Source organism: Rhyacophila brunnea, unplaced genomic scaffold, assembly GCF_057557595.1.
Source record: "Rhyacophila brunnea isolate RB1 unplaced genomic scaffold, BYU_Rbru_1.0 scaffold_9, whole genome shotgun sequence".
Taxonomy (NCBI): domain Eukaryota; kingdom Metazoa; phylum Arthropoda; class Insecta; order Trichoptera; family Rhyacophilidae; genus Rhyacophila; species Rhyacophila brunnea.
Genome location: NW_028233361.1, coordinates 36,012,222 through 36,038,724, shown reverse-complemented (window position 1 = coordinate 36,038,724; position 26,503 = coordinate 36,012,222). Strand labels below are relative to the sequence as shown.

The 26,503-nt window shown below is 33.6% G+C and overlaps 1 protein-coding gene across 3 annotated transcripts in view; it reads left to right on the top strand.

Moving 5' to 3' along the window:
* The window catches only part of LOC147063556 (dual specificity protein phosphatase 22-B), a 188,020-nt gene that overhangs the window by 30,873 nt on the left and 130,644 nt on the right, over positions 1 to 26,503 (top strand). For all 3 annotated transcript variants that reach the window (XR_015072089.1, XM_085959586.1, XM_085959585.1), the window contains exon 2: positions 525 to 641. Coding sequence is in view for 2 of the 3 variants with exons in the window: in XM_085959586.1 (XP_085815712.1) it covers positions 525 to 641 (117 nt within the window). In the remaining variant the exon portion in view is untranslated. The remainder of the gene's footprint in view (positions 1 to 524; positions 642 to 26,503) is intronic.

The window sequence follows — 26,503 nt, the reverse complement described above, 5'->3', positions numbered from 1 at the left end:
ATTATTGTCTATGTCAGCCTTGTCCGGATTCAAATGTGCTGTGATACTATACAGATCTGCCAAACTTTTCCTTTGTCATTCTTCAACTTGAACAGACGTGTTATTTGGGCGATGACGCTAGGGCATTATAAATTATTAAACAAATCACTTGTGTTTAACTATCAGAAAGAAATACACAGTTTCTCATTCGTCATAAAAATTATACATTTTGGTTTTATGAGCATTCATTGTTCTTACCGTTTAACTATTTTCCCACTGTATAAAGAGTCTACTGCGCGACGGTAACGGAATATTACGACACAGTTTAAAGCGCGAGGATTGACATATATTATCATTTTACTCTCATTTCAATAATATATCATTCTCACTGTTAATATTTTGATCTGACTATATACCATCCATCTATATTGCAAGTTATATGCAGTCGACTGACACTTTCTCTGCCTTCAGACTTACTATAATATTATGTGCATTATGTAATAAGTAAGTATAATATGTTTAATAACATGGTATCAACTTTTTAGGTGCTTCCGGGCCTCTACGTAGGAAACTACAGGGACTCAAAAGATCCTGCGCAGCTCGACAGGCATCGCATAACGCACATCCTGGCAATACATGACGCTGCCAGGAGACTTCATCCGGTATGTAAAAATATTTAATGTAATACATTGTATAAACAATATGTACATACATCGCATTTCTGTGCCGAGGCATGCTGATTTTCCTGGTTTTTCCTGTAGCCCTATTAGCCAATACATTTAAACATTTCCAACGATCTTTATTTCTTACATAATTTGGAAACACCGCAGAACCTACCAGAAAAATTTTTGAAAAAAATACGACGCCGAGCAGGATTCAACGTGCTCTACCAATTAAGCCACCCACGTCTTACCTAATTACAACAAAATTAACTAGTATTCATACATCTGAAACGTTTCAGAAATTACGTTAAAATTTGCAATTGGCTTTGGTGGTTTCAATCAATTCTCCATCAAGATCACCATTTGTAATTTTTCGTTATTTTAATTTGATATGACGTCCAACTATTTAGTTTAATTTTTTTGATATGGATACATAATTGATTAATAAACACAACTGTGTTTATGGTTCTTTATTGTTTCATATCTTTATATAATATTATACGATAGTATGTATGGTTTTATTAGTTTGAGAGCTTATTTATGAACTGCTTCATTTGAATGTTTGATGTCGACTACTCATTATATTTGATACAATATAATTTTCAAGACAAGTGACGAGTACTTCAATATCGACTGAGACCGTTAGTTCTAGTTTATGTCGATATATGTTAATATATGTCAGACGTGGGCAAATGCGGCTCTTCGTTGGATCAAGTGCGGCTCCCAATATCTCTTGATAAAAATATAGGTATTTTCTTTCCTTATAGTTTTCCTTTAAATTAATTAATTAATAACTAATAATTTTTCTTTAATTTAATTAAATTTGATTTTTTGTATTTCTTACTACGTTAGAATGTGCCTATGGTGTGGCTCTTTATATATATATGAAAATCTTATATATATGAAAAAAGAATGTGGCTCTCGTTGACCTCATGTATGCCCAATCCAGCTATATGCCAATGATAGATACATGCTTTGATTCCTAGCCGGCGTCAGGATCTCTCCAAATTTCAGTCTTCACGTAGTTGCACGTCTTAATAATTTAATAAGCTTTTTTTATTTAAAGAATTATTCGCAAGATTTGAGATTGTAACATTCCTTATTGAATGTATATAATTTGAAAATATCTCAGATATTAATAAATTGAAAATACTCCTTTTCCAGCCAATAGTTGTTTGATTGATTTTACATCAAAAACCCACTCAGCATTTTTAAACAGTTTTTTTTATTATACGAGTATAATATCCAATATCCTCTTATTTAAAAAAAACTTTGATACAACGCTTATTAACAAGGAAGCCGCGCTTGTCGAGATTAAAGCGATGGATTATTGGATATATTTAAACAAAAAATATTACAAAGAAATACAATTTGTTATCGTCGAACCTAAGTAAACAATGAGATTTGTAGCCAATCGCAGAAAACTTATTCCAAAGCACGTATACGCGTACTTTCAAAGGATTTTCAAAGAAAACGAACGAAGCTAATTTTTCTTTGTAAGGGTAAGTGGCACAACGAACTGAAGTAACGCATTGTGAATGTTTATAATAAAAGTTTTTCAATGAAAATGAAGCGCACGCCATTTTCATGATTCCCATTTGACGAGCTTGTCGTCGTATGTGTTTCTTCCACGGAAATATTATCCACTATATTCTTATCTTCTTCGTATGTCTTTCGCCAAAGAGGGAGCGGTAAAATTAATATTGATCGCATTATTTATTATTCTTTTTGTGACAACATGAAAATTATTATTTAAATATATTATAAGCAATTAATGAAAGTCTGAAAATATAATCATAGTTTAAATATCGATAGATGAGTAATAACTAGTGTGTTATAAGTTATGACTTCAATTTTACTATATTATGCACACGTTAGACTCTAAATAAATATGTAGAATTGTATTTACCCATTACTAGGTGATGAAATTATACAAAAAAATCGATGTATGTACTTATGTACGCGCGTTAGAAGTTATACGTCCTTGGCGTAACAAAAGAAAAACAAAACCTGTGATAAACTAGATTCTTTGACTAGCTCTTAATTATCTTGTTAACTTATACACTCAAGAAAAATAACCGCTTATTGGAATGCCGTTGGTTTATTTATATACACTTTAACTTATATTTCTAAATTATGTAATGGTTTCTCGTTGTTTTTATGTTTAAAGTACCAACTGTCACTCTGAGGTTTAATCGTTTGTTTACGTAAGGAATTGCAAATGGCCGACAATAATAAATTCGCTGCCTAGGCAACGGAACGATTCTAAACTATAATATTATACTGTATAATCGTCACGATTGCAGTATCATAATGTGGCGTAAAGGTAGTGCGTTCGGTTGATAATCAAACAATCGGTGTTTCGAATCCAATCGAGTGCGTTTTTTTTCGTGTGAGAAAATAAATTATGTGTCACATGCCAAAAATACACTCTGATCTGATTTCCCAAACGCGCCAAAAGAAGTAGGTATAACTTCAAAAATCTAATTAGTACAATTTTATTAACCACATTTTTAATCTAACTTTACTTTATACGATACTTACTTATGATAAGTTATATATTATATTTAATTAATTGAAATGGCGGTAGATAAAAGATGATGCCCCCCCCTTAAATATTCTAAATAATGATGGTTTGGTATGTTTGTCTACCTATCAATTAATAATTATTGACACTGTATATCCGTTTAGAGTTAGTTATACGTTAAATTTGTATTGTAATTTGTGGTCTGCATTCAGCCAACTTGGAGTGGCATGGAGGTCAAGGCTGTGTTCTGTGAGAACCAAATATCGTTTGTTCCATGCGTGCGTACTACCTGTGCTCCTGCATGGCTATGAGACATGGCATCTTACAAAGCTTAAGAGGTCTCGAGGACGGGAAAACTGTAGCTCACGCAAACCGAAAAGTGTTACCGCAATACCGCGCAGGCAAGTCGCTGCCGTCTAGCCGGCGTATTGGGGACGCGAGAGTATGAGATGAACCGAGGTCCTATGCCCCAACGCTGGGACGTGACAGGGCTAAGGAAGGAATATAATCTAAATTCATTAGTTTCGGTACAAGTCTAACATATTTTTTATTCGAAATTGTCAGTGAATGTATTAATTAATAAAATAACAGCATCCATGTTCAAGTTTCAGTGTTTATCTTGGCAATATCTATATATGTAGTGAATTCAGAATTGTGTTAGACTAATTTCAAAGTGTATCAAAGAACTTACTATTAAATGTTCCAATATTTTAATATATGAGGATGTAGTAGATATTAAATATATATATATACTATACTAGTATATACCCCCCCGACCATGTCCGATACTAATAGGATCATATGGGCCTCCACAGAGAAGAGGTTTGTATCAACAGATTTTGTTTTTACGAGAAATGGATTTCACCCACTTGCTCAACCTATTAGGTCCGTACCATGACTCACACACAAATTGATAAACAATATGTGTACTCGCCAGACCCAGGATCCGAACCTGGGACCCACGGCGTTATAGTCCAACGTTTAAGCCGCGCGGGCACCGTTCGTGTTAGATAGTATATAGGTACTATGATCGCTTTATTTCTTTCAAAACAAAATAGATCTACCAACTATCGATATTTAGGTTAATATGTATTTTGAAAAGCCTCTTGATAACTAAATAAAAAATTGAAATAATAATATTTAGTATTTAAGGTAATATCTCAAACTTTAAAAATGGAAATAGTTTAGTGTATTCTTCAAACGTTTGCTGTATGAAAAAGTGTCGTGAATCTCTGCGTTTTTTTTTTTGCGTTTTAGTGAAGTTTCCTTTTAAAGATCACGCCTTTTGAGCACGGCTACGTGAAGTACCAACAATCGTCAGTCGTCACTATTCGCATAAAGATAGTCGAAGAAAGGTGACCGGAGCCGTCGCGGAAATGATTAATGTGGAGTTTTTGTGTAAAAATGTCGGCCGACGAGGAAGCACTAATACATTTATCAACGTCGAACCGACGAAAGCGAGAAAACTTCTGGAGAAAAGCTTTGTATTCCGAGCTTTCAAAATAATATGTTAATTTTTGCCAAACTTTTGACACCCTAATCAAACAAGCATACTTATCAAACAGTTCGCTAAATAGTATTTAAATTCAAACCGTGAAGATAACATATTACAGGTCACCGTCAATAAAATCACAATCAATCTGAACCGCGGAGAGATTCATCGTTTGAATGCCTGTCTAGCTTGTATAATAGTGTTCCCATGTGCTTGGGAGGGAGGGGGTGGATTTTGGGTCCAGACCCCTCCTCCATGAACAAATTTGGCTATCGAACAGCTTTCTCAACGGGTTGGCCTCGAGTGTGGTCACTGAAATATCCGTGGCTTTCATAAATCGGTGCAACAGTCTGGGGCATCCAATGTTTGCTTCAATATTCCGATTCGGCGTGTCTTAAAGACAAGACAGTGAGGATGAGTCAGATTGACACAAACGGCCTAATAATTAGAACCGTTAAGTCAAGCGCATTCCATAACCAAAGTTCGCAATAATAATTAAAATCCGACTATCCTTAGTTATATCTGCTACCCAGATGGTTATGGTTATAATCATAGTGCGGAGTATCTGAGTATATGTAATGTACCTAGAAGTAGTGTGGTATTCTGCGGTTATTGCGGAAATCAGTGTCAGATGTTGTTAACATCGCCCCTTGCCGCTGCTTTAAAAATCAATAAAAAATATTTTTTCAAAATGCACCCCCTCCCCAAACCATTCTTTTGTGTGCGCGCCTGTATGTGCACTTAACTTTTTGAGTCAGTCTGTATGCGCTTTGATAATGACGGTCAAGCTGTAACAAGCGTAGATGCGCTCGTTGTCTTGATGTAACTAAATGTTCAATCACGGTCGACTGATGACCCGTAACCGAGTTGCGCTTGGGCTTGCGACAATAACGAGGATTAGAGGTAGGAGGCAAATATAAGGATGAGGGCGACCATAATTGGCCCAACCAATTATTGTGGTTACATATTATAAAATACTGTTAAAGGTGAGGTCAGAGGAATAATTATATTTTTTTGTCCCGGAAACATGACAGAATGATATGGTTAGATTAATTAGTCTAAGTAAAATATGTTGTTATTATAGAAGTTACTAATTTACAGTGTTTATGAGTTGACTTTGACTCCAGATCTTCAATTCATCAATCAATTCTTGACTGGACATAGTGGCCTCGCTGGCAGGCTCTTTGAGCTTGGTCTTGTAACCCGTTCAACATGTCCGTGTGGCGGAGAAATACAGGATGCAAACCATATCCTCTGGGAATGTCCTAAAATGTGTACGGAAAGGGAAGAGCTGCTCAAGTCGGTTCAACCAGCTGTTGGGCCCATCGGATCGTCCGACCTGTTCGCCACAAAAGCCAATTTTATTGCATTCGTCATACTGCTAACGTGAAGATCTCTTCACTTAGATTACGTAGAATATTCTGCAGTTTTGTATGAGCTTTAATTTATAATATTAATATTGCCTCCACGTGATCATCTCTTACATGGGTACCTTAACTTAAAGTCATGTAAATTCAGGCAAAGCACATTTAAATGCGTGGCGACCTTAGTCTTGGGTAACAGCTCCTGAGACATTCCCAGTCATAAAAATAAAAATGATGCTTCACATCCAAACGTTCCAAGGGTTCCGTGATACGCCCGATTAAGACCGGGTGTCATGCGGGGCGGCTGTGGTTTGGTGGGGCAATTAACTTCAATGTAATAAAACGGTATACTATGTCACAAAAACTAATTTCACCAACATAGTAATGTTGACCAACAATTCATATACATATTTGGCTGACTTCTTAATTATCGTGCATTATTATGTTAGGAATAGTAGGTACCTACATATTATGACATAAAATAATTGAGTAGTTTGAATTCTAGAGGAAATCACTTACAAATGTTCATTATCAAATGGTTCGGAGTGGCGTAGTAGATTTCATTATCTGGATCGCGCGAATTCCTAAGCGGACGGCATCGAAAGCTTGGCGTGTATCCAATCTCTTCTTAGAGGTGGAGTAATTATTATAATGCTATAGGCGTGGTTGGAAAAAATCAGACCAAGTTGTCCGATGAATATGCAATATTTAAAAAAAAAAACATGGAAAAATAACCAATTTATTTCAAGCTGTCAGACCCAATACACATGAATATTCATGGCGTCCTGAATAAATTTGTATTCTTTACGCATCGGTTACACAGAAAAATAAAATATTTCAATTACAAGGATTCGAGATATCCCTCGGCGAACCTTGAATCTTAAAAAATAAAACTTCTTTTTGCTTTGTCTGAATTGAGAAGTTTATTGGTTTGGGAATTGTTTTAAATTAATTAATTTATTATTTCCGCTCACTAGCACAGAGAAAATGTGATATGCTAATAATAAATAGGTCTATGGTTCAAATGTTGTTGGCTGAATGAAATATACGTAATTTATGGATTTTTTCCCAATCCCAATTCCTAATTAATGATTTCAATTTTTTCAATTTCATTTTTTTTCAAATTTTTTTAACATATTGTGGACATTACAAATTATAAGTTTAAGACGTTCACAACATGACATTTAGAAACAAAGATATATAAATATAACAGTATTACATAAAAAAAGATATAGATCAGTAGATAAATTTGATAGGTACAAGGAAGTACACCGGAAGCAGACCCTATTTTAAGAATTTATAAAATAGCGTCCACTTAAACTCATTCTCACGTAGGTGGAAAATATCAACACCCGAAGCAATTTCGTTGAATATAGTTATCGCCCTCCCAATTGGCATTACCAGTGGCAGGTTGGTTCTGCACCTTGGGAGAATAAGCGACTGATGTTCTCTATTTCTAAGATAGTTATCAGGGATACACAGGTCAACACTGCCCAGAATGGCAGAGTTCTCATTTATACCTCGTATAAGTCGAAAAAAATACGTAGCTAAATAAAGATTTCTTCTTAATTGCAAACTGCAGTAGGTAAGCATGCCTCAGAGAAGAGATGATTAACATCTAATCATTGTAAAAAGTCTGTTTAGAAAACCTTCTACATATATATTTTTATCTGTAGTGTAATAGAAAATGATGAAATAAAAACAACGTGGTAATAGCTCTAGCAAGAAATACCCTTTTATTTGTATATTATTTTATAAATCTTTTATTCAATGCTTAGTGACGTTCCTAGACAAAATGCCGCCCATGAGCAGGGCCAAAATGCCGCCCCATTTTTTATACAGTTTTATGAATCTTCTATTCAATGCTTAGTTAAATACAGTGATGTTCCTAGACAAAATGCCGCCTATAAGCAGGGCCAAAATGCCGCCCCATTTTTTATACAGTTTTATGAATCTTCTATTCAATGCTTAGTTAAATACAGTGATGTTCCTAGACAAAATGCCGCCCATAATCAGGGCCAAATGCCGCTCCATTTTTTATACAGTATCTCTCATCATCCTTTCATGACTCCAATATCTAAGAAATGTCTCGTACGGATACATTACTAGCAAAATATAATTACTACTAAATTTAATTGAATTTTAATGCAATTTCTGCTTAAAAAGACAATTATATTGCGAGTTCACGGTTTCAGATGCATTTAAAAATACACCTGATAACTTCCAAAACTCGCGAGTGACTGTCAAGAAGAATATCTTAGGATTAATTTTAGATTAGATACTCGTAAGTATGTACTTATGAACCTATAATTCAATATAATTCGCAAAACTACACGTGTTATTGCTGGTCATGAAGGACATGACGTCCAGGGACGACGGAAGTAAACTAAACATCGCGAACCAGACAAAAAAAGTTACAGTCCTGTTAAACCTTTAATGTTAATTTATACATTTTGTTTCCAACCAGTGAGCTGATTTTTTAATGGAAAGAATATATTTCCGTTATTACTAAGTTTAGGTAGTTAGTTTTCATATACCTAGCGATTGTCCTTGATTTGCCGCCCTTCGAATAACTGCCGCCCCCAAGCGACGCTCAATCTGCCTACCCCCATGGGACGTCACTGGTTAAATACATGAATTTATCAGTAAATACTATTTGACTAATAGTAGCAAAGATAACCTGTTGACACGGAATAAGCGATTACATTTATGGTAGGTGAATAACAATACGCACGTGACAGTAATCGGTGTTTTTATAATAAATGTATATACCAGAATAAGTAATATTTTATATAGAAACGCCTGAATAGTTTTCATTTCTCCACAGTATACGTTGGTTATTTTATGCATACGTTACTGAGGTTTTTAAAAATACTAATATATTATATACGTTGTAAATTCGAAGGCTTAGTGTCAAACAACACTATCTACAAAAGTGCAACTTTACAGGAGAGCCAAAAATCGTTATTTTAGATTTTTGTAACTCAACAAGGGAAATATTTATTTAAAACCTAATGTTAATATTTTCTAATTTATTGTGTATTGTACATTTATCTTGCTTATGATGATGTTAAAATTTATAGGGATAGTTTTAAAAAAATATGAAAACAACGGTAACTTATGTAGTTATCGTTAAACTTTACTGACGATTTAATAAGAAATTAGAAAAGATTGACATAACGTTGTTTGACTATCATGTAGCCATAAATGTAAAATAACGTTATCTTAAAAAAAAAAAAACCTTTTTTGTAGATAACGTTGTCTGACTTTAAGAACTCGAATTATTCATTACTTACCGATGAAATAAATTGCACTAATTATGATAATAGTACGTTTAACATTTTTTCACTAGTCAAAGTAAACGTTAAATTGAAATAATTGATTAGATTTGTGGTTTCGCCACTGGTGACTAGAGAAATCAAGTTTCCTTTACAATTACTTCCCCCATAATTTAGCGTACGTTTCTCTGCTTTCGTTTCGAATTATTTTGCTTCTAAATAGTATTATTGGAAACTGATATATGCCTACATTAGACAGTCTGGATCCTATTAATCATTGCGTTAACAAGGGTCCATGACTGTGCAATATGTAGAAGATGGTATTGTTGAAAGCTTTATTGTATTCGAAGTAATAATCTTAACTGTGTATACTTAACCGAAAGCAATTGTAAGGGCGGCCACAGATGTTGCGTTAATTTGTCAATATAAGTACTTTTCTGATCTTTTGACATCAATATGGTCTACGTATTACTTTTATCTAACTGTTAAATAAATACTAAATATAAAGTTAATTATTCATTGATTTGCGTTGATAAAAGAATGAATAAACTTTAGCTGCATTCTGTAAAAAATCCACGTAAAACTTGTATGTTGGGGTGAATGTGGACACATCAGATAAAAACACTAAATCCTTAGGCCATAGCTTTCAATTTTCAATAGATCCACCTCTTCCGGTGGTCATTATTATAATATTCCGGCTTCTAAAGCACTTAGGGGCACAATGTTGTTTTGAAAATGTACATTTTCGTCGTCAGGGAATACGAATAAATAGTTTTAATAATATTAATACTATCGACCGAGGGTAGTGCTTGTTGGAATTTGAATTTAAATTCTAATGGACATAAATTTTGTCCTATTCTATTTGAGTATATATATAGGAATAGTACAAAACTTAATATCCATTAGATTAATTTACATAGTTTTAATTTCACAAAACAACATTTTTATGTTGAAGTTGTGTACTACTTAGAAAATATACACCAATATTCTTTTATAGAACATATATAATTTAAAAACACTTATGAGAAATAAATAATTACTAGAAAAAATCTTTTTGAAAAACTTTGCACCCCCTAAGTCTCCTGACTACTAAGCCATACGTGTTTTATGTGATTGCGTTATAACAAAAATTTTAGCGATGCTGACACCGGTTAATAATTAAGGTAATTCAATACTTTGATTTAAAATACAAAAGCCGATTGCCAATAAGTAACGCTATTCAGAAAGCACTTTAGAGTGTAGATATTGCAAAGACCATTAGTTAAATTCGTCGCAAGAATTTTACATTCTTAAAACTTTTGAATTATTCCGTGAATACAAAAAAAGTTTACCAAAATTTCGTTTTGAAAATTATACACTTTTTTTTTTTCGACCATGTCTAATCCTATACTAGTATATACCCCCCGACCATGTCCGATACTAATAGGATCATATGGGCCTCCACATAGTAGAGGTTTGTATTAACAGCTTTTGTTTTTTACGAGAAATGGATGTCAGCCACTTGCTCAACCTATTAGGTCCATACCCTGACTCACACACAAATTGTAAAACAATATATGTGTACTTTGCCAGACCCAGGATTCGAACCTGAGACCCATGGCGTGATAGTCCGACGCTTAAGCCGCGCGGCCACCGTGGGTGTCTCTTAGGTACAGTGTACACTTAGGTACTTACTAAATACTACATATTATATTAATATCCTCATTTTTAAAACTAGATGTTTTGTCACTTAACGTTAAAAATCACATTGTTGTATTTGTATAAATGTTTGTTCCATTTTCCCCTCTCTCTCTCTCTCTCTTCACAATAATGAGTTCCTATAATTAAACAGCTTTCAACAAACAAAAGCGCACTGTTTCCTTGTTCTTGTTTGTACGGCAAGTAATTAATTATATGTACTGAAGTTAGCCACTCGGAAAATACAGGCGAGGGTGTAAGTACCATGCAAACCTTTTCGATCGTTTTTCAAACATGGAGGGTCATTATGCTTAGAATTTGAAACGTCAGATGAAATTATGAGAGTGATAATATTCCTTATGCGATGCATATTCTGCTATTAATCTTTATTTCATAACTTCCGATATTTTTTAATAAAATAACCAAGATAATGTTGGGTTATAGTGTGGCGATTTTTATCGTTTAATTATAAATAGTGAATTTTCAATACGAAATCGTTATCACCTTGGTTACTTTAAGCAACTTGCTAGGCAACCAGTTGACTTGAATGATGGTTTACAGTTGAATTGACAAACATAGAAAGGACCTCAATTTTGTTAAATTTAATATACAAGTCGATCAGATTTGTTGAAATATGGTTCCCGCTTATCAATTGATTTTAAACTGTCATTTAAAACGAAATGCTGCCTATTCGACGCTTGTATTCTGTCAGTGCTGCTTTACGTTAACGAATCATGGCACCTTACGAAGGCTCAGAGCAACCGTATACTGAGCTTCGAAAACAGATGTTTGCTACGGATACTGGGTGTACGGTGGAAAGACTTTAGGAGCAACGAGGAGAAAAGAGAATGCACAAAGCAGCCTCTCATCACGCTGAAAGTAAAGAGGCGACATTGGACCTGGCTTGGCCACGTGCTGCGGCCAGAAGAGAATCTCAACCTGGGTTGCCTGTTCTTCAAGCCAACCGGATTTCGGCCTGGAAGGCCCCTAAATACTATCTATAGAGTGTATACGGTGGAGCTACGGGATGCTGGTTTGACCTGGAACGATGCAAGAGGCCTGGCGAGCGACAGGGATTCTTAGAAGCGCCTCGTGGTGTCCATATGCTCCAACTAAGGGGCGGATATGGCCGAAAAAGTCATTCAACATACAGTTGAACGACAAAAATCGCCACATGAGAATGCGGGATAAACAGCATCGTCAACTATCGCATTATTTATATTAAAATGAATATTCCGATTTCCACCTTTATCCGGTTAAAAAGTTCATGACTTTCATTTTACAATATTGGTGCAGTGTCAGCAACGTCTAAGGCAGATTAGTTTTTCCCACATATTATATATACCACTCATTTCCTGTTCTAAAGTGACCATCGCATTAAATTTTAAAACGTGTTTGTGAGGATATGCATCTTGTCGAACACCTTTTGCAACATTGAATATTTGAGACTAATTATTTTTCACTCGTAACTAAAAGAGTATTGAATAAATGATAGAAGCTTTAAGACTCAGAAATGATACGGTTTTCTTATTTCAGCATTTGTTACATTTATTCCATTGTACTCCTTAGAGTACAATCATAATAGATTTAGTTATTAATTCAACAATACGATTCCATTTATCATTCGTTTGTTCTTGTTTTTTTTTTGTTGCTACAAAATGACTTTCAGATGCCATAATACGGACATGGAAAAACCATCGTCGTATACTTGCTATCCAATTCAACGAAGACTAATTGTTTTTTTTATAATTAAAATAAACTCATTAATCATCGTGAAAGTTCTTTATAATTCAAAATATTATAAAGACACATGTTAAAGTAGTACAGATGATACTTTAAGGGCATATTGCAACTAAAATTCAATACATATGAGGTGTGTATAGGGAATTGTTAATGGTTTAACCTTGCTCTTACTATGCTAATAAACTCCGTTCCATCCTCCCGTCACATTGCGTTACCGTACTACTTTCACGATATATAAGTATGTTTTAATTGAAATACGTTTTCTTCAACATTATTTCTTATTTTGTTATGTCGGTGGATTCGGATGAAGAAACTGTAAAACCTAACTAGAGATGTATTGTTCACATAGTGAGTTAACTGTATAAAAATAAAATAGCCAGCTTTTTGTATATGGTATTAACACACTGTCATATATGTGTCGCTGGATTTCAAAATCAGCCAAGTCCATAATAGATGAATAGGAGAAAAACAGCTTTTTGTTTTCTCAAATACACAGTCACAAGGGTGAAAGTTTATATTATTTCGAGTATAGAATATTTAAAATTAATAAATTCCACATTTTGATAATGCAGAAATGTTAGAAAGCAGTAGTTCTTCAGCAATTCACAAAAAGTCAAAAATACCTAAATGTGGACTTGGCTGATTTTGAAATGTAGTGACACATATATTATCTATCATTAAATGCAAAGTAAACACAATGATTTGCACTTATTAATTTCTTTGAAATTCATACTGGTACGTTGTGGTTTATTCTCTATAAAAATTAGTGCTATAAGACTGAACGATTTTCATTTATACAATGAATCGCCATTGTATAAAATATTTTTATGAAATCCCACGTAACATCGTAATTAGGGATTCCAATCCCGGGATCCCGAGCTATTTTCGATACCTATGAATCCCGGGATTGATAAACATATTTCCGAAACTTTCGGGATTGATTTTTTTTTATCAATTTTTATGAAAAATAAAATAAAAACGAAAATATAACAGATAAAATACTTTTTAATAACAAATAACTACATTAGAAATAAACTGAGTTTGAATGAAATTTGATTGAGAAAATTTGAGAAAGATTGGAAAACAATGCTTCGCACTATTAACAAAGTAATTTCACCATGATCTCATACGTTTTACGGCAGTTTCATATTTGGCTGACTAATTAGATTTATGAAGCAGAAAGGCCATCCACCATGATTTGCTTTACTATTTTAAATCTCGCTAACCCATTCATTAAGTCTTTACTATCAGAAACAGCAATCTCATATTAAATTCACATTATTATTTATATTACAATATTATTTACTCAATTAAACTTATGCATTTCCATGATTGAACGTAAACAATATTAACAATAAATGTCTTAAATAGTATAAATTATACTGGATTTATTTTTGACCGATTTTATCAATGTTATTTGAAAATATAAAAATTTTATATTAACAATGGAAAAAAATGCCAATAAAAATGGGACTAGTCCCGGGATCCCGGGATTGTCAAATTGTAATCCTGAAATCCCGGGATCAGAATTTTGGCTCGGGATTGGATTCCCTAATCGTAATAAAGTATCCAAAGCTAGACGTCCCGGTCGCCATTTTTTTCCATTCATAAACAGTGCTGCCAAAGCAGAGCATACATTTTTTCTAGTTACCACAAGTCCAGACTATTTGTTATTTTCATATTTTTCAGTCTTGATTTAAGCTTACATATCTGAAAACTTTTTATTATTGCATTTTAATTAAAATACTTTCACTGGTAACATTAATCATTGTGAAAACTCATTAATTTAAAATCATAGATGTATACAATATTTTGGCGGCTACCAGTGGCGGACACTCCATTACAAAAAAATAATTATTACAATAAAATTTTCAACCAAAAATAATATATAAGCAATTCAATTGTGACAAAGCTCCACTGCCATGCTTCATATATGTCATTGTAGTCTACATATTATGTACATAATCATGTATAATTGTATATAGTATACATGAGCCCCAAATCTTGAAGCGGGCCTCCAGGCCAGGATCTTTGGCAGGCCCCCCATACCCATCGCTAGGGTTAAAGGCAGTGGGACTTTTTACAGAATCGTTTTCTAAATGTTGTTTAAGGTAATAATTAAGGGTATTTGGTGTATTTTTAGCGATTTTTTTGCATTGTTGAATAAAATCATTTGAATTATGAAGTTGTTGAATATCGACACACGGTAATCAAAAATTGTATCACACGACTACACATTTTAAAATGTTAACTTTTTTCGCAATTAAGGCAAATTAGTGATGTGTGTTTATCTCACTTATCAGGTCAACCCGCCACGCCGGGCCCCCAGGCTAGAGCCCTGTCAGCCCCCCCTGTGGGGACCATGATAGTATATGTTTACATATAAGCAAGAAAACAACATATGACACAGTTTTAATTTTTTCGGATTCTAACAGTCGAGAATGTAATTCCATGTTTGAAATACGTCGTGTTTATTACAGTGAATTGAATTCTTTTACAAATATTTAAATACCGTTCAGTATTGTGAATTCCCGCTCTTAAGTCTCCCGAGCCGCCACTGGTGGAAACACCAAAACGCAGTAGCTAGTCTTCAAAATATTCATAGTATGCAGAAAAATTAAATTGCGTCGGTGGTAAGATTAATGAAATAGCGCATTTGAATACTATGCTGTGATTGCGTCGTGCATTAGGGCGCTTCATGCGTGCAATTAAAAAAAAAATAGATTACATTTTTCTACTCACCCGGTTGACTCTGATTGTCGAGGACACGCAATGCCGTAAAAAAATTGTTTTAAACCGGGAGGGAGCTTTTAAAAACGATTGTTTTCAAAATTAAAACTTTGCGTTACAAATTAATTATTTCTTTTAAGCACTCTCGTTTAGTTAATTAGTGCTCTTTGTGAAACAATGTTTCCGAGGTGAGATATTATTTTGGTGAGAGTTTTTTTTTTGTCTTATGAAGTAGATAGTAAATATTTGACCATTTGTCAAAGTGCAAAATCTCAACGTTAGCATATAGGTATCGTCGGTGTTTTGTAAAAAGAGCGCATTAACCAAAACGTTATTTTACAGGAGGAGGATTTTTAACTTTTGACATTTATTTATTATTACATGTGGATGATTATAAATGTCTAACAAGTTTATAATAAAGCTTAGAAAGAATACTGTCCTTATAATAGGCATTATAATATAATATTTTAAAATGCCTAATATGTCACATTCGCTTTTTATTCGTACTAAGTGGATATTTGCCCTTACGATTATCGTTTTTAAGTACTTTCCCGCGGAGATACAAATTCGCCATTTTTACACAACAAAGCTAGTGATATACAAAAATTATTGTTTTTCAATAAAATCTCGATTTCGCCAAAATGGTTGATTCGCTCTTTTTACAATACAACGATGAAATGTCAGACTTTTCTTGGCTGTGTCTAATATATTACTCCGTCTCTTGTGGGCTAAAAATTCCAATATAAATCTTAATATTAATACGGACACGTTAGCAGAATAGGTCAACGATATAAACACGAATAATTACTTACCCTTATTGCAATGTAGGATAAGTTAAATATTCAATTAAATATCATGTTTATTTTTAGAATATAATTGCATTGAATACGACAGTTGGAGATTCATTACTAGGATAAGACAAAATGCTGTAAAGACAGTAACGCAGATATGCAATAATGACATTTATTACAATGTACGTATGTAGAGTTAATTTTTCAACTAAGCATATAAGTCAGTATTAATCTGTTTACTAAAAAAATGTAATGCGATTTTGTATGAGTTATGACAGACCCAGATGTCTACAGACAGCGTCGTTTACTGAGGCATCATTATTTTGTACATGCTTCTGACAATAAAAGGGCCACTGGTAGGTCAATGGTCCCATGTCAGATTTTTTCTAAAACATTTACAAACTCAAAATCGAACATATTCATAAGATACATACTATGCAGATATGTTTTTACAACAAAAGAAAAATGGAAACGTCAAAACTTTAAATTTGTGTTCGGAAAATATATCATTCTTTTGTTCGCAGTTTGAATAAAAAATAATGCGTCTCACTCTAATGGAAGCTATCGCGATATTCATGTGTTAGTTTTAATGCTCTCTAGTAATGACTTTCACCGAATCGCTGTGGAAGCAGTTATTCATAATAAAATAGTAAATTTGAAGAATTTAATGACTATAAGGACTCGAAACGATCTAATGAGGATGAGTGACCAAGTTGAGTAAATTAAATTCTCAATTAAATATGCGATTGAAAATTAAATTATCAACACGCATCATGTATGCAGAAGGGAAAATATTGATATTTCTTCTTACATTTGAGATTACAAATAAAGTATATGGGTTAACACTGTTATCTTAACTGGCTTCTACGAGGAATGTATATTGATTCGTATCCATGATCAAGGTTTCAAATACAGATGCTCTGTTAATACTCTACTACGAACACAAGTGTATTGATATATTTAAGACATTAGGCTATTTAAGAAAAATCAAATTGGATTACTATGACAGTAAGTTGAAGCAGTGAATATGGCGATCATGGAATGCAATTAGACAAATATTAGGAATGATCGTATAATAGATATAATATAGTGCATTTTGTTTTTGTCGTCCTCTGCGCATTTATTCTATACACAATACTGATTTCGGCCTCTACGACAGCTATCTAGGGTAGGAAAGTATCGGAATATTAGCACTTATTGTAACAATTACAATAAATTAGCCATATGAACTGCCAAAATTGTCTATCTCACTCTAAAATTTGTCATACCTGAGGGAGGTGCTGTTAAAACATAGCACTTATTGTAACAATTACAACTAACATATTGTAATTGTTACAATAAGTGCTAATACTTGGATACTTTTCTACCCTAGATAGCGGCTGAAAGCATATAATAGATGCGCTGGTGTGCTGTTTCCCGAATGTGTTGCTTTTTTCACCCATATAATTATGAGGTGATGTAAAAAATTCGTCTAACTCAGGGGGGGCAAACTTTTTGGATGAAGGGCCAAATTCAAGACTTCAAAATGAGCGGCGGGTCGCAAGTAAAATACCATTTTTAGATATACAATATTTATTATCACGAAAAATAAATACTACAAAAAAAATAATGAGAAGATTGAAACTGTTGTACAATTCAGGTGTTAATTTTGTAGTTGATACTCTCAAAACTGCTTGTAAATGGGCATCGGAAATATTTGATCGTAAAGAATTTTTATTGAGGTTCATGATCGAAAATGTTTGTTCACATATATAGGTTGATCCAAAAATAACGAACATTTTTCGGGCATTAAATTAAGGGGATTGTAAAATTTGTAGATTTCTTCACGACGATGCAATTCTCTTAAATCATTGTCATACTGCAGATCAATAATATTAAGTTGTAGCTCTGTCGGTACACCATCAATATCTATTGAAAATGGATCGCGTACTATTGCTAAACAAATTTTAATCTATGTCAATATTTTTTTTTTAAATTTAAAAAAGTTATTCGTAAGTACAATTAATGATAACGGGCCGCAAAAAAATACCCGGCGGGCCGCAGTTTGCCCCCCTCTGGCTAACTAATGAATTAAATGTTAAACGTATGTATTTGTCACGAGTAACTCAGTAATCTCAGGCCCATAATGAATATGGTATATGACTTTTTTATATTATCGAGCACAATGATATTATTTTAATATCAATTTAAAAATATATTAAATTGGCCAGGGCCGCCGCGTGATGTACAGCCGCCCATATGAGAAAATAATGCCACTATAAGTTAGAATTTTTTCACCAATACAAATGTAAGGTTAAAACCTACTTTACTCGCTTAGAAATTTTACTACCATATATTATCATGGAAGACATAGATAATGACTTAATCGTTAAATCCAGCAACTATTTAATACAGCAGAAATATGTAACCTGTCCCCGTAAAATTAGAGCGCATAGCGACAGTTAAACCAGTTTATCATATGTTAGTGAGACATAAATACATATAACATTACGAATCATTAACGTTGCTCAATTCAATATTTTTTACGACGTTTTTCTTAGCTCGTATTCTTATTTGTCCGGTGGTTCTTTGTCCGGTACAAATCTTGCAATCGATTTTTAACTAACTTCCCGACTAGCTAGACATTTGAAACTTTTAGAATATATCAGGACACGATGCCATTGCATTTTTTAATTCTTTTAGCCATCTTTAAATAGAATTGAATTCATTTTCAGTTAATTCTGTTTTGTATGAAAACTTATTTCGACACCATTATTGGTTGCTAGGGTCTGGGGTCCTAGCAACTAAATTATTAATATGTACGTGCGTTACTATGGAAATCAATATGACATGTCAAAATGACATTCCAGTATTATTTCTAACGAGTACAAATTTTTTTGATCGTCTAGGAAAGTGAAGTTTATATTATTCAACAGAAAATTTAAAAACGATGTATATAAAAAGTTCTTTTTATCTTGTAATTATTAATATTTAGGTTGGCGTCATATTAAGGATTAAGCCACTGTATAACATGCTAGTTTGCATGAAAGCGTATTAGTTCAAGATTAATTAAAAACATAGTCATTATTTTGTAGAAATCAGAGTGAAATCTGGATCAGGACAAGAGCTATTACACAAAATGTTGGTTTTCTTCGCGTTGATTTTCAAACCAACGCGAGATGAGTTGACGTGCAACCTGTCGATTGTCTTTTTAATGCCCTTGATTGAGTTGTCAAATAAGACAGCGTCATTGGCGTATTCCAGGTCGCATAGCTTTCCCGTGGGGGTAACAAGTATACCTCGGTCAGGTGGTATTGACTTCCGTAGTATGAAGTCAAAGAGGATAATGAAGAGAAACGGAGCAAGGACACAACCCTGTCTGACTTCGGTCGTCACCCCGAACCATTCCGTGACTGTCACCATTCTGACACAGCACTCGCTATTCTCATGCAGGCATTTGATTATGGAAATGATCTTGAGAGGATGTACCTAATTACGATAATATTAAACAGTAGTTGTTACGAGCTATATATGAGAACTCTGCCATTCTGGAGAGTGTTGACCTGTGTGTCCCCGATAACTATCTTAGAAATAGAGAACATCAGTTGTTTATTCTCCCAAGGTGCAGAACCAACCTGCCACTGGTAATGCCAATTGGGAGGGCGATAACTATGTTCAACGAAATTGCTTCGGGTGTTGATATATTCCACCTACGTGAGGATGAGCATAGGTGGACGTTATTTTATAAATTTTAAAAATAGGGTCTGCTTAACTCATCCGGTGTACTTCCATGTACCTATCTAATTAATATTTTTGTATATACATATTTCTACTGTTTAATAACATACTATCTATCTCTTTTTTTATGTTATACTGTTTTATTTTTATTTGTTTCTAAATGTCATGTTGTGAACGTCTTAAACTTATAATTTGTAATGTCCACAATATGTTAAAAATAAATAAATTGAATTGTATTGAATAGTGTCGATTGTAAAAATATTTGATAGGTACTTTGATTTAAAAATTATTTGTGAAGCGCTTCAAAAATGTAACAACTACTACTAACCTACTAGGTGTATAATATCGCGGGTTCCGGGTTCGAATCTCGTATCTGGCGAAAAAAATTCACATGTTGTTTTTCAATGTGTTTGATAGTGAAGTTTTTGAAGTATGAACCAAATAGGTTGAGCAAGTGATAAGCTCATGAGGCAGCAGGTACAGGCAATTAACCTGCGGCCGCCTCTGTTTCAGAACCATTTTCTCATTCCACCGCATTATAATGCTAATGCAGAGCAAATGACTCGGCCGTAAATACAATAAAATTCGATAAAATCGCCCGTTGATTTCATAACGGGGGGAGGAATACGTAACACAATGAGACCTCAATAACATAATTTAATCGATTTTGGGCGAGCGGGTAAGGAAAAATGGGTCGGCGGGGTCAACGCGCGGCGCTATGACACAGTCGCGTAACCCTAACGCGCCCAATACGCCAAGTGTTGGGGGCGCGAAACGACCCCCCCAACCCTTCCGTGTCACAGGAAGAAGGAAACAATCAGAGTCTTTTAGATTATCCGTGCAAAAATACCGTTCGTGACAATGTGCTTTCCAACGCGTTATTTTCTATTAAACTGTTATAGTATTTTTTATACCTTCACTTTAATATTCACACGTTTTTTTTCTTCAATTTTTCGAGTTTTACGAAAGTAGTGTTTTCATGACTTAAGTGATGTTTTTTTTGTGTCAAAATTTACATTTTATGTGGAAACATAATTACGTGTCTAATAATTATTTTTATTCTTGAATAAATACACATATGATTTAATAATGTAGATATTATTCAAAATAAATAGTTTAGAAGAAAATAAAAAAAATAAAATTATTGGGGTTAGAATATACGTCTTTTGCTTGCTTTTTGCGAGGGGTGCTACTGTTATGATACCGGCTCAAGTGTCAACCTTCCAGATAGTAGATAGCAGATTGTAGTTTCAATAAATTGTCAAACTTGTTTGGAATGTGTGAGATTTTCAGTAATAATCGATAGGAATCACAACAAAATTGCTCCTCTATTAACAGCATGGCCCCCACATCGTGAAGCGGGCCCCCAGGCTAGGATCTTTGTCCCATTCCTATCGTTAAGGCGATACTCCAGTGAAACGGCAAATAATTTTCAACTATAGGCGCGACGAAATTTTGGACTCGCTGGCAGTCTGAGAGCGAATGTCGAGGTGTCAATACGTCAATTTGTTTCGTGATGGTGACGGGGGTATTAATTCTTAAATCGTGTAAAGATGACTAAAAACGTTACCCATTTACTTAAAAAAGAAAACATGTCAATGAATATATTATTATTGTTACTAATAGAACATACGTTAAAGTGCCCACCACCACCCGTCATACATGCACAACCGTGGATATGCACGGCCGCTTTCTAACAATAAACAGAACATTGAATGGACGCATGTTGGATTTATATGACAAATTATATTTCGGTCGGCATGCGTCATTTACACCCGCGACCCGCAATCCGCGCATCGCCTAGCCACGATCTTTTTAGACCATGCCTCAACTGAGGTATAGCCTTTAATGATAAAGGCGTTGTGACGCTCTACATGTGGCGTTTTCTAATAATAGTGTACGGGGTAAAATTACATAATGTGTATTAGTGTTTTTTTTTGTATATTTTAATACATCCATTTGAATTATGGAGAAGTCGAGTATCGATACATAATTAAATATTGTATCATACAACCACATCATTTTAAATAACATTATTGAAGGAAAATAGTGTTTTTTTAATATTAGAGCAAATTTGTGATGTGTTTTTATCTCACTTATCTGGTCGACTCGCCACGCTGGGCCCCTCCTGAACCCTCCCCCCCAGGCTGGAGCCCTATCAGCCCCCTCGTGGGGGCCATGATTAACAGATTTCTGTTTTTACAAGAAATTAATGTTAGCCATTCGCTCAACGTGTATACGCTGGGTCCAAACACAAATTGAAAAACAATATGTAGATTTTACAATCCCGGGATCGACGACATTATAAGCCGACACATGACCGCTCGGTTATCATAATTTTATGTTAAAATACCATCAAACATATTAATATACCAGTGTATTATTATGTATGATTTGTCCTCTTTCCGAAAGTGGAATACAACTAGTTACCTTCTTATTTAAAAATCACTAGTTAAAAAGATGGAATGGTAATATTTTTTTGCGAAACTACAAGTATGCAAAATTGATTCATTCATAGCATTCATAGTATAGTATTTCCAGTTCTATCTAATTACTCGACTTTTAAAAAAAATGAAGTGATGGAATTTCATATAGAACCTTGAAAAGGTGACGTCAATATGAAAACGACGTTCATTGTGACTTTATTGCGACGTCGTTATTTTTCTATTCATACGAAAAGCGCTTTTTTCATCTCATTTCCGTAATGCAGAGAAAGAGTTCAATTGAATGGAATTTTTATTTCATTTTTAAATTGAAAGGTGATTGTGAATGTGCCTCGAGATTATAAAATCTCACGAAAAGTGCGCCATTGTTGTATATTTTCAATAAAAAAAGAAAACAACTTTGGCATACTTGTATAAATATATGTATATTATTTTTTAAATATATACTTGCGCGAGGAATGCTATAAAGGTAAAATAATAGCTTTAGGCATTTTAGCTATCGGAAACCGATTCGGATATCAATGGAAAAATCAGCTTTCATTAAAAGGGGCTATTATACCTCGATTAATTGTTATTACTAACCACGAAATCAATGAATCAATTTGAATATTTGAAAACGACTTTGGCCTAAGCTTAAAGCGTTTTTAATATACGTTTTACTGATAGTCTAACAATACTCTGTCCACAATATTAATTTCATTCTTGCAATCATCATCATCTCGATGCACTGTAAGATGAATGTATATTTCCCCTGTCTTCACCCTTCCAGGTCATTAGTCTTCCGTGTTTTCACGTACTTCCGCTGAACCAGATTTGTATTTTTACTTGACTGATGTTGCAAACAAATAAAAAAATGACGTGCTATTATTAATTAATTATTTAGTCTGCAATAAAATGTTTTAAAATGGCAACAGCAGTCGCACTTTTTTAAGAGCTTTAATTTAAATTTATTAAAACAAAAAATGGTGCTTTCTGTAAATAGTAATAAAAAATACTATAAGATATATATACTTACGTAATAATATTATTTCCACTTCAGTTTTTTTTATAACGAATCTTAAAATAACACTATACTGAGATAACGTTGGTGGAATTTTTTTATAATAAAAATAATTAAACTTTTTTTGTTTGTTAAATACCTACAGAAGAAAAAGCTTTTTCTACGTTTTATAAAAATAAGTTATACAGTCAATTAACGTCAAAAGAATTAATTAGGTTTTTGAGAAGTTGGAATTTTTTTAAAAGACTTTTTGTAGAAGTAAAAGTAGGTATTATATTTTATTTTGCGGTATTCGCATGTTTAGAAAAGATAAATTATTTTGGGTATACCGTTTTAATTATTGTAAAGCTTTTATAGCTTCAGATTATTGTTAGATTATGCTATATTATGAAAGACGTGAACATAATTATAATAAGATGGCAGATTTTATTACTTATTTCATTTTCATTGTATGGAAATTGCTGGAAATCAAATAAGGCCGAATCGGCATGTTTCCGCGATATATTATGGTATTTTTTTTTATATTGTGAATGCGAGTAAGTACTTAACGCATGATGTAGTCATATCACGCGAAGCTATGATCGTTCATTGTACTACGCTCAATCTATATTTAAGTATTATTTTTATTCAAATCGATCTTGCGAAATTAATACTGCCATGAATCGCTGGGAAGTAACAATATGAGGGGTCGATTAAAGTATTTGTAAATCTATTAATTGGGTTAGCATTTACTTGGTAGAATTCCATTTTACAAGAAATGAAAATATAATTAATATTAAATTCTACAGGTTTTTAAAAAGGTTTGTCGATAGCTATTTCGGTTGTAACACCATTATCAAGATTATTCAGATAGGCCGTTTGCCTTTGCTTAAATACTATACGTGTATAGATAGAGACAGAATACATTTTCTTATTCGTTCCAGCAATATTATGAATTTGTACACTTATTATTAATTGTAATATTATTAATACTTTGAAAACCCTAAGTGGGTTTTTTTTTAAATTTTGATATCCATTAAAAAACCCACTTAGGGTTTTCAATAAGGGTTTTCATGGTTGCAATTCTTCCCACCAAACAGCTGATTAACATATTGAATTTAGTAACATTTAAGTATATTAGAAGATACTATTTTTTGGTCACCCCATACTCGCTTAGTTGGAGCGAGTTTGTTTGTTTTAAATTTAATTTAGTGACCATTACTTTTGAGGCACGTATCGGCGGCGACTTTTTTATATTACTAGTAGACCAACTATTTCGGACCACATATAAAAATATCATATTTTCAATTCTCAAGGGCATTTCTGTAGAACGTCCCCTTAATGGTGTTTAGTGTATTTCTAATACTTACATACACTTGAATAATTATGGAGTTATCAAGTAATGACACGATTAAAAATTACATCACACAATCACATATTCTAAAATATAACCATTATGAAAGGAAGCGCAGGCGACTTTTTTTTACTATTAGATCAAATTTGTCATGTGTGTGTTTATCTCACTTATTTGGTTGACTCGCCACGCCAAGCCCCCCAGGCTAGAGCCCTGTCAGCAACCCCCTTGTGGGGGCCATGTATTCATGCTTTTATTTTTAATTGTTTTCAACAAAAATTGACCGTTATTTCAATTCTGTCATCCGCGAGATTACCAATTTACCACTTTGTCCATTACCTTTCAAATAATACTAATCTAATTAAATACAATTAATAATATCAAGACATATTATGTGAAACTATTGTAAGTATCTGACAATGGGATTTGAGCGTAGACATCCGCTTGCTAACTTAGATAATAAATTAGCTTTTAATTTTTCTTTTATCAAAGAATATAATACGAATCATATTACACAAAAGAAAAAGTATACAGATAGGTAACACGCTAAACCAAGAGATGTCACGGAGACTTGAAGCTTTCGAGATGTGGCTGTATAGACGCATCCTCAAAATTCCTTGGACTGACCGGGTGACAAATGTTGAAGTTCTCAATCGAATGGGGAAGGACCGAGAAGTTATACGTAGTATCAAAACCAGGAAACTACAATACCTCGGCCACATTATGAGAGGACAAAAATACAGCATTCCCCAACTTGTCATTCAAGGAAAGATCAATGGGAATCGTAGCAGAGGACAGCGCCGCATTTCGTGGCTTAAGAACCTCCGTGATTGGTACGAGTGCAGCTCCACCGAACTGTTCCGGGTAGCAGACGACAAAGATAAGATCGCCTTGATGGTGGCCGACCTCCGCTAGGGGATGGCACAATAAGAAGAAGGTAACAGAACGAAGAATTTGACTGATTCGTATTATTAATTGTATTCTCATATTGTTGTAGATAATTGATACAGAATTTGTTCGATTTGTAGGTGAGTGCTTTTATACCAAGTGCGTTATCTGGAATTTAATAAACTGTTGTCCTTTGTGAGACGTCGAGAATTGAGATGAAAGTACATAATATGCTAAATGTCCACAAAGTTGGTACCAACTGTGCACGGGGAATCGATCTGTGCTGTGGATATGCACGTTTTATAAATAGTGGTCTAGTAGTTTTTAAGCCAGGTATAACCAAATAACTGACACTCCATTTTACTACGTTTTTTTCAGCTCGTATTCTTGTTTGTCCAAGATTTGTATTGGACGATTGAAGATTTTTAACTAACTTCCCGACTAGCTAGACATTTGAAACTTTTAGAATATATCAAAACACGACGACAATGCACTCTTTTAATACTTTTAGCCATCTTTAAGCAGAATTGAATTCATTTTAAGTTAATTCTGTTTTGTAGGGAAAGTTATTTCGGAAAAAGTAAAACACTATTATTGGTTGCTAAGGGGTCCTAGCAACTAAATTATTAATATATACGTGCGTTACTATGTAAGCCAATATGAAATGTCAAAATGACATTTCATTATTCTATATTTATGCAGTATTTTTATCAAGTACAAAAAAGTATTTATTAACTCATAGAATTGTCAAATTTATATGATTCAACAGAAAATTTTAAAACTTGATATATAAAAAGTTCTTTTTATCTTGTAATTATTTGTTGTTAGTATCATCGCAACGGTCATTAATTATGCAAAGCACTCTTGAGGAATTACAG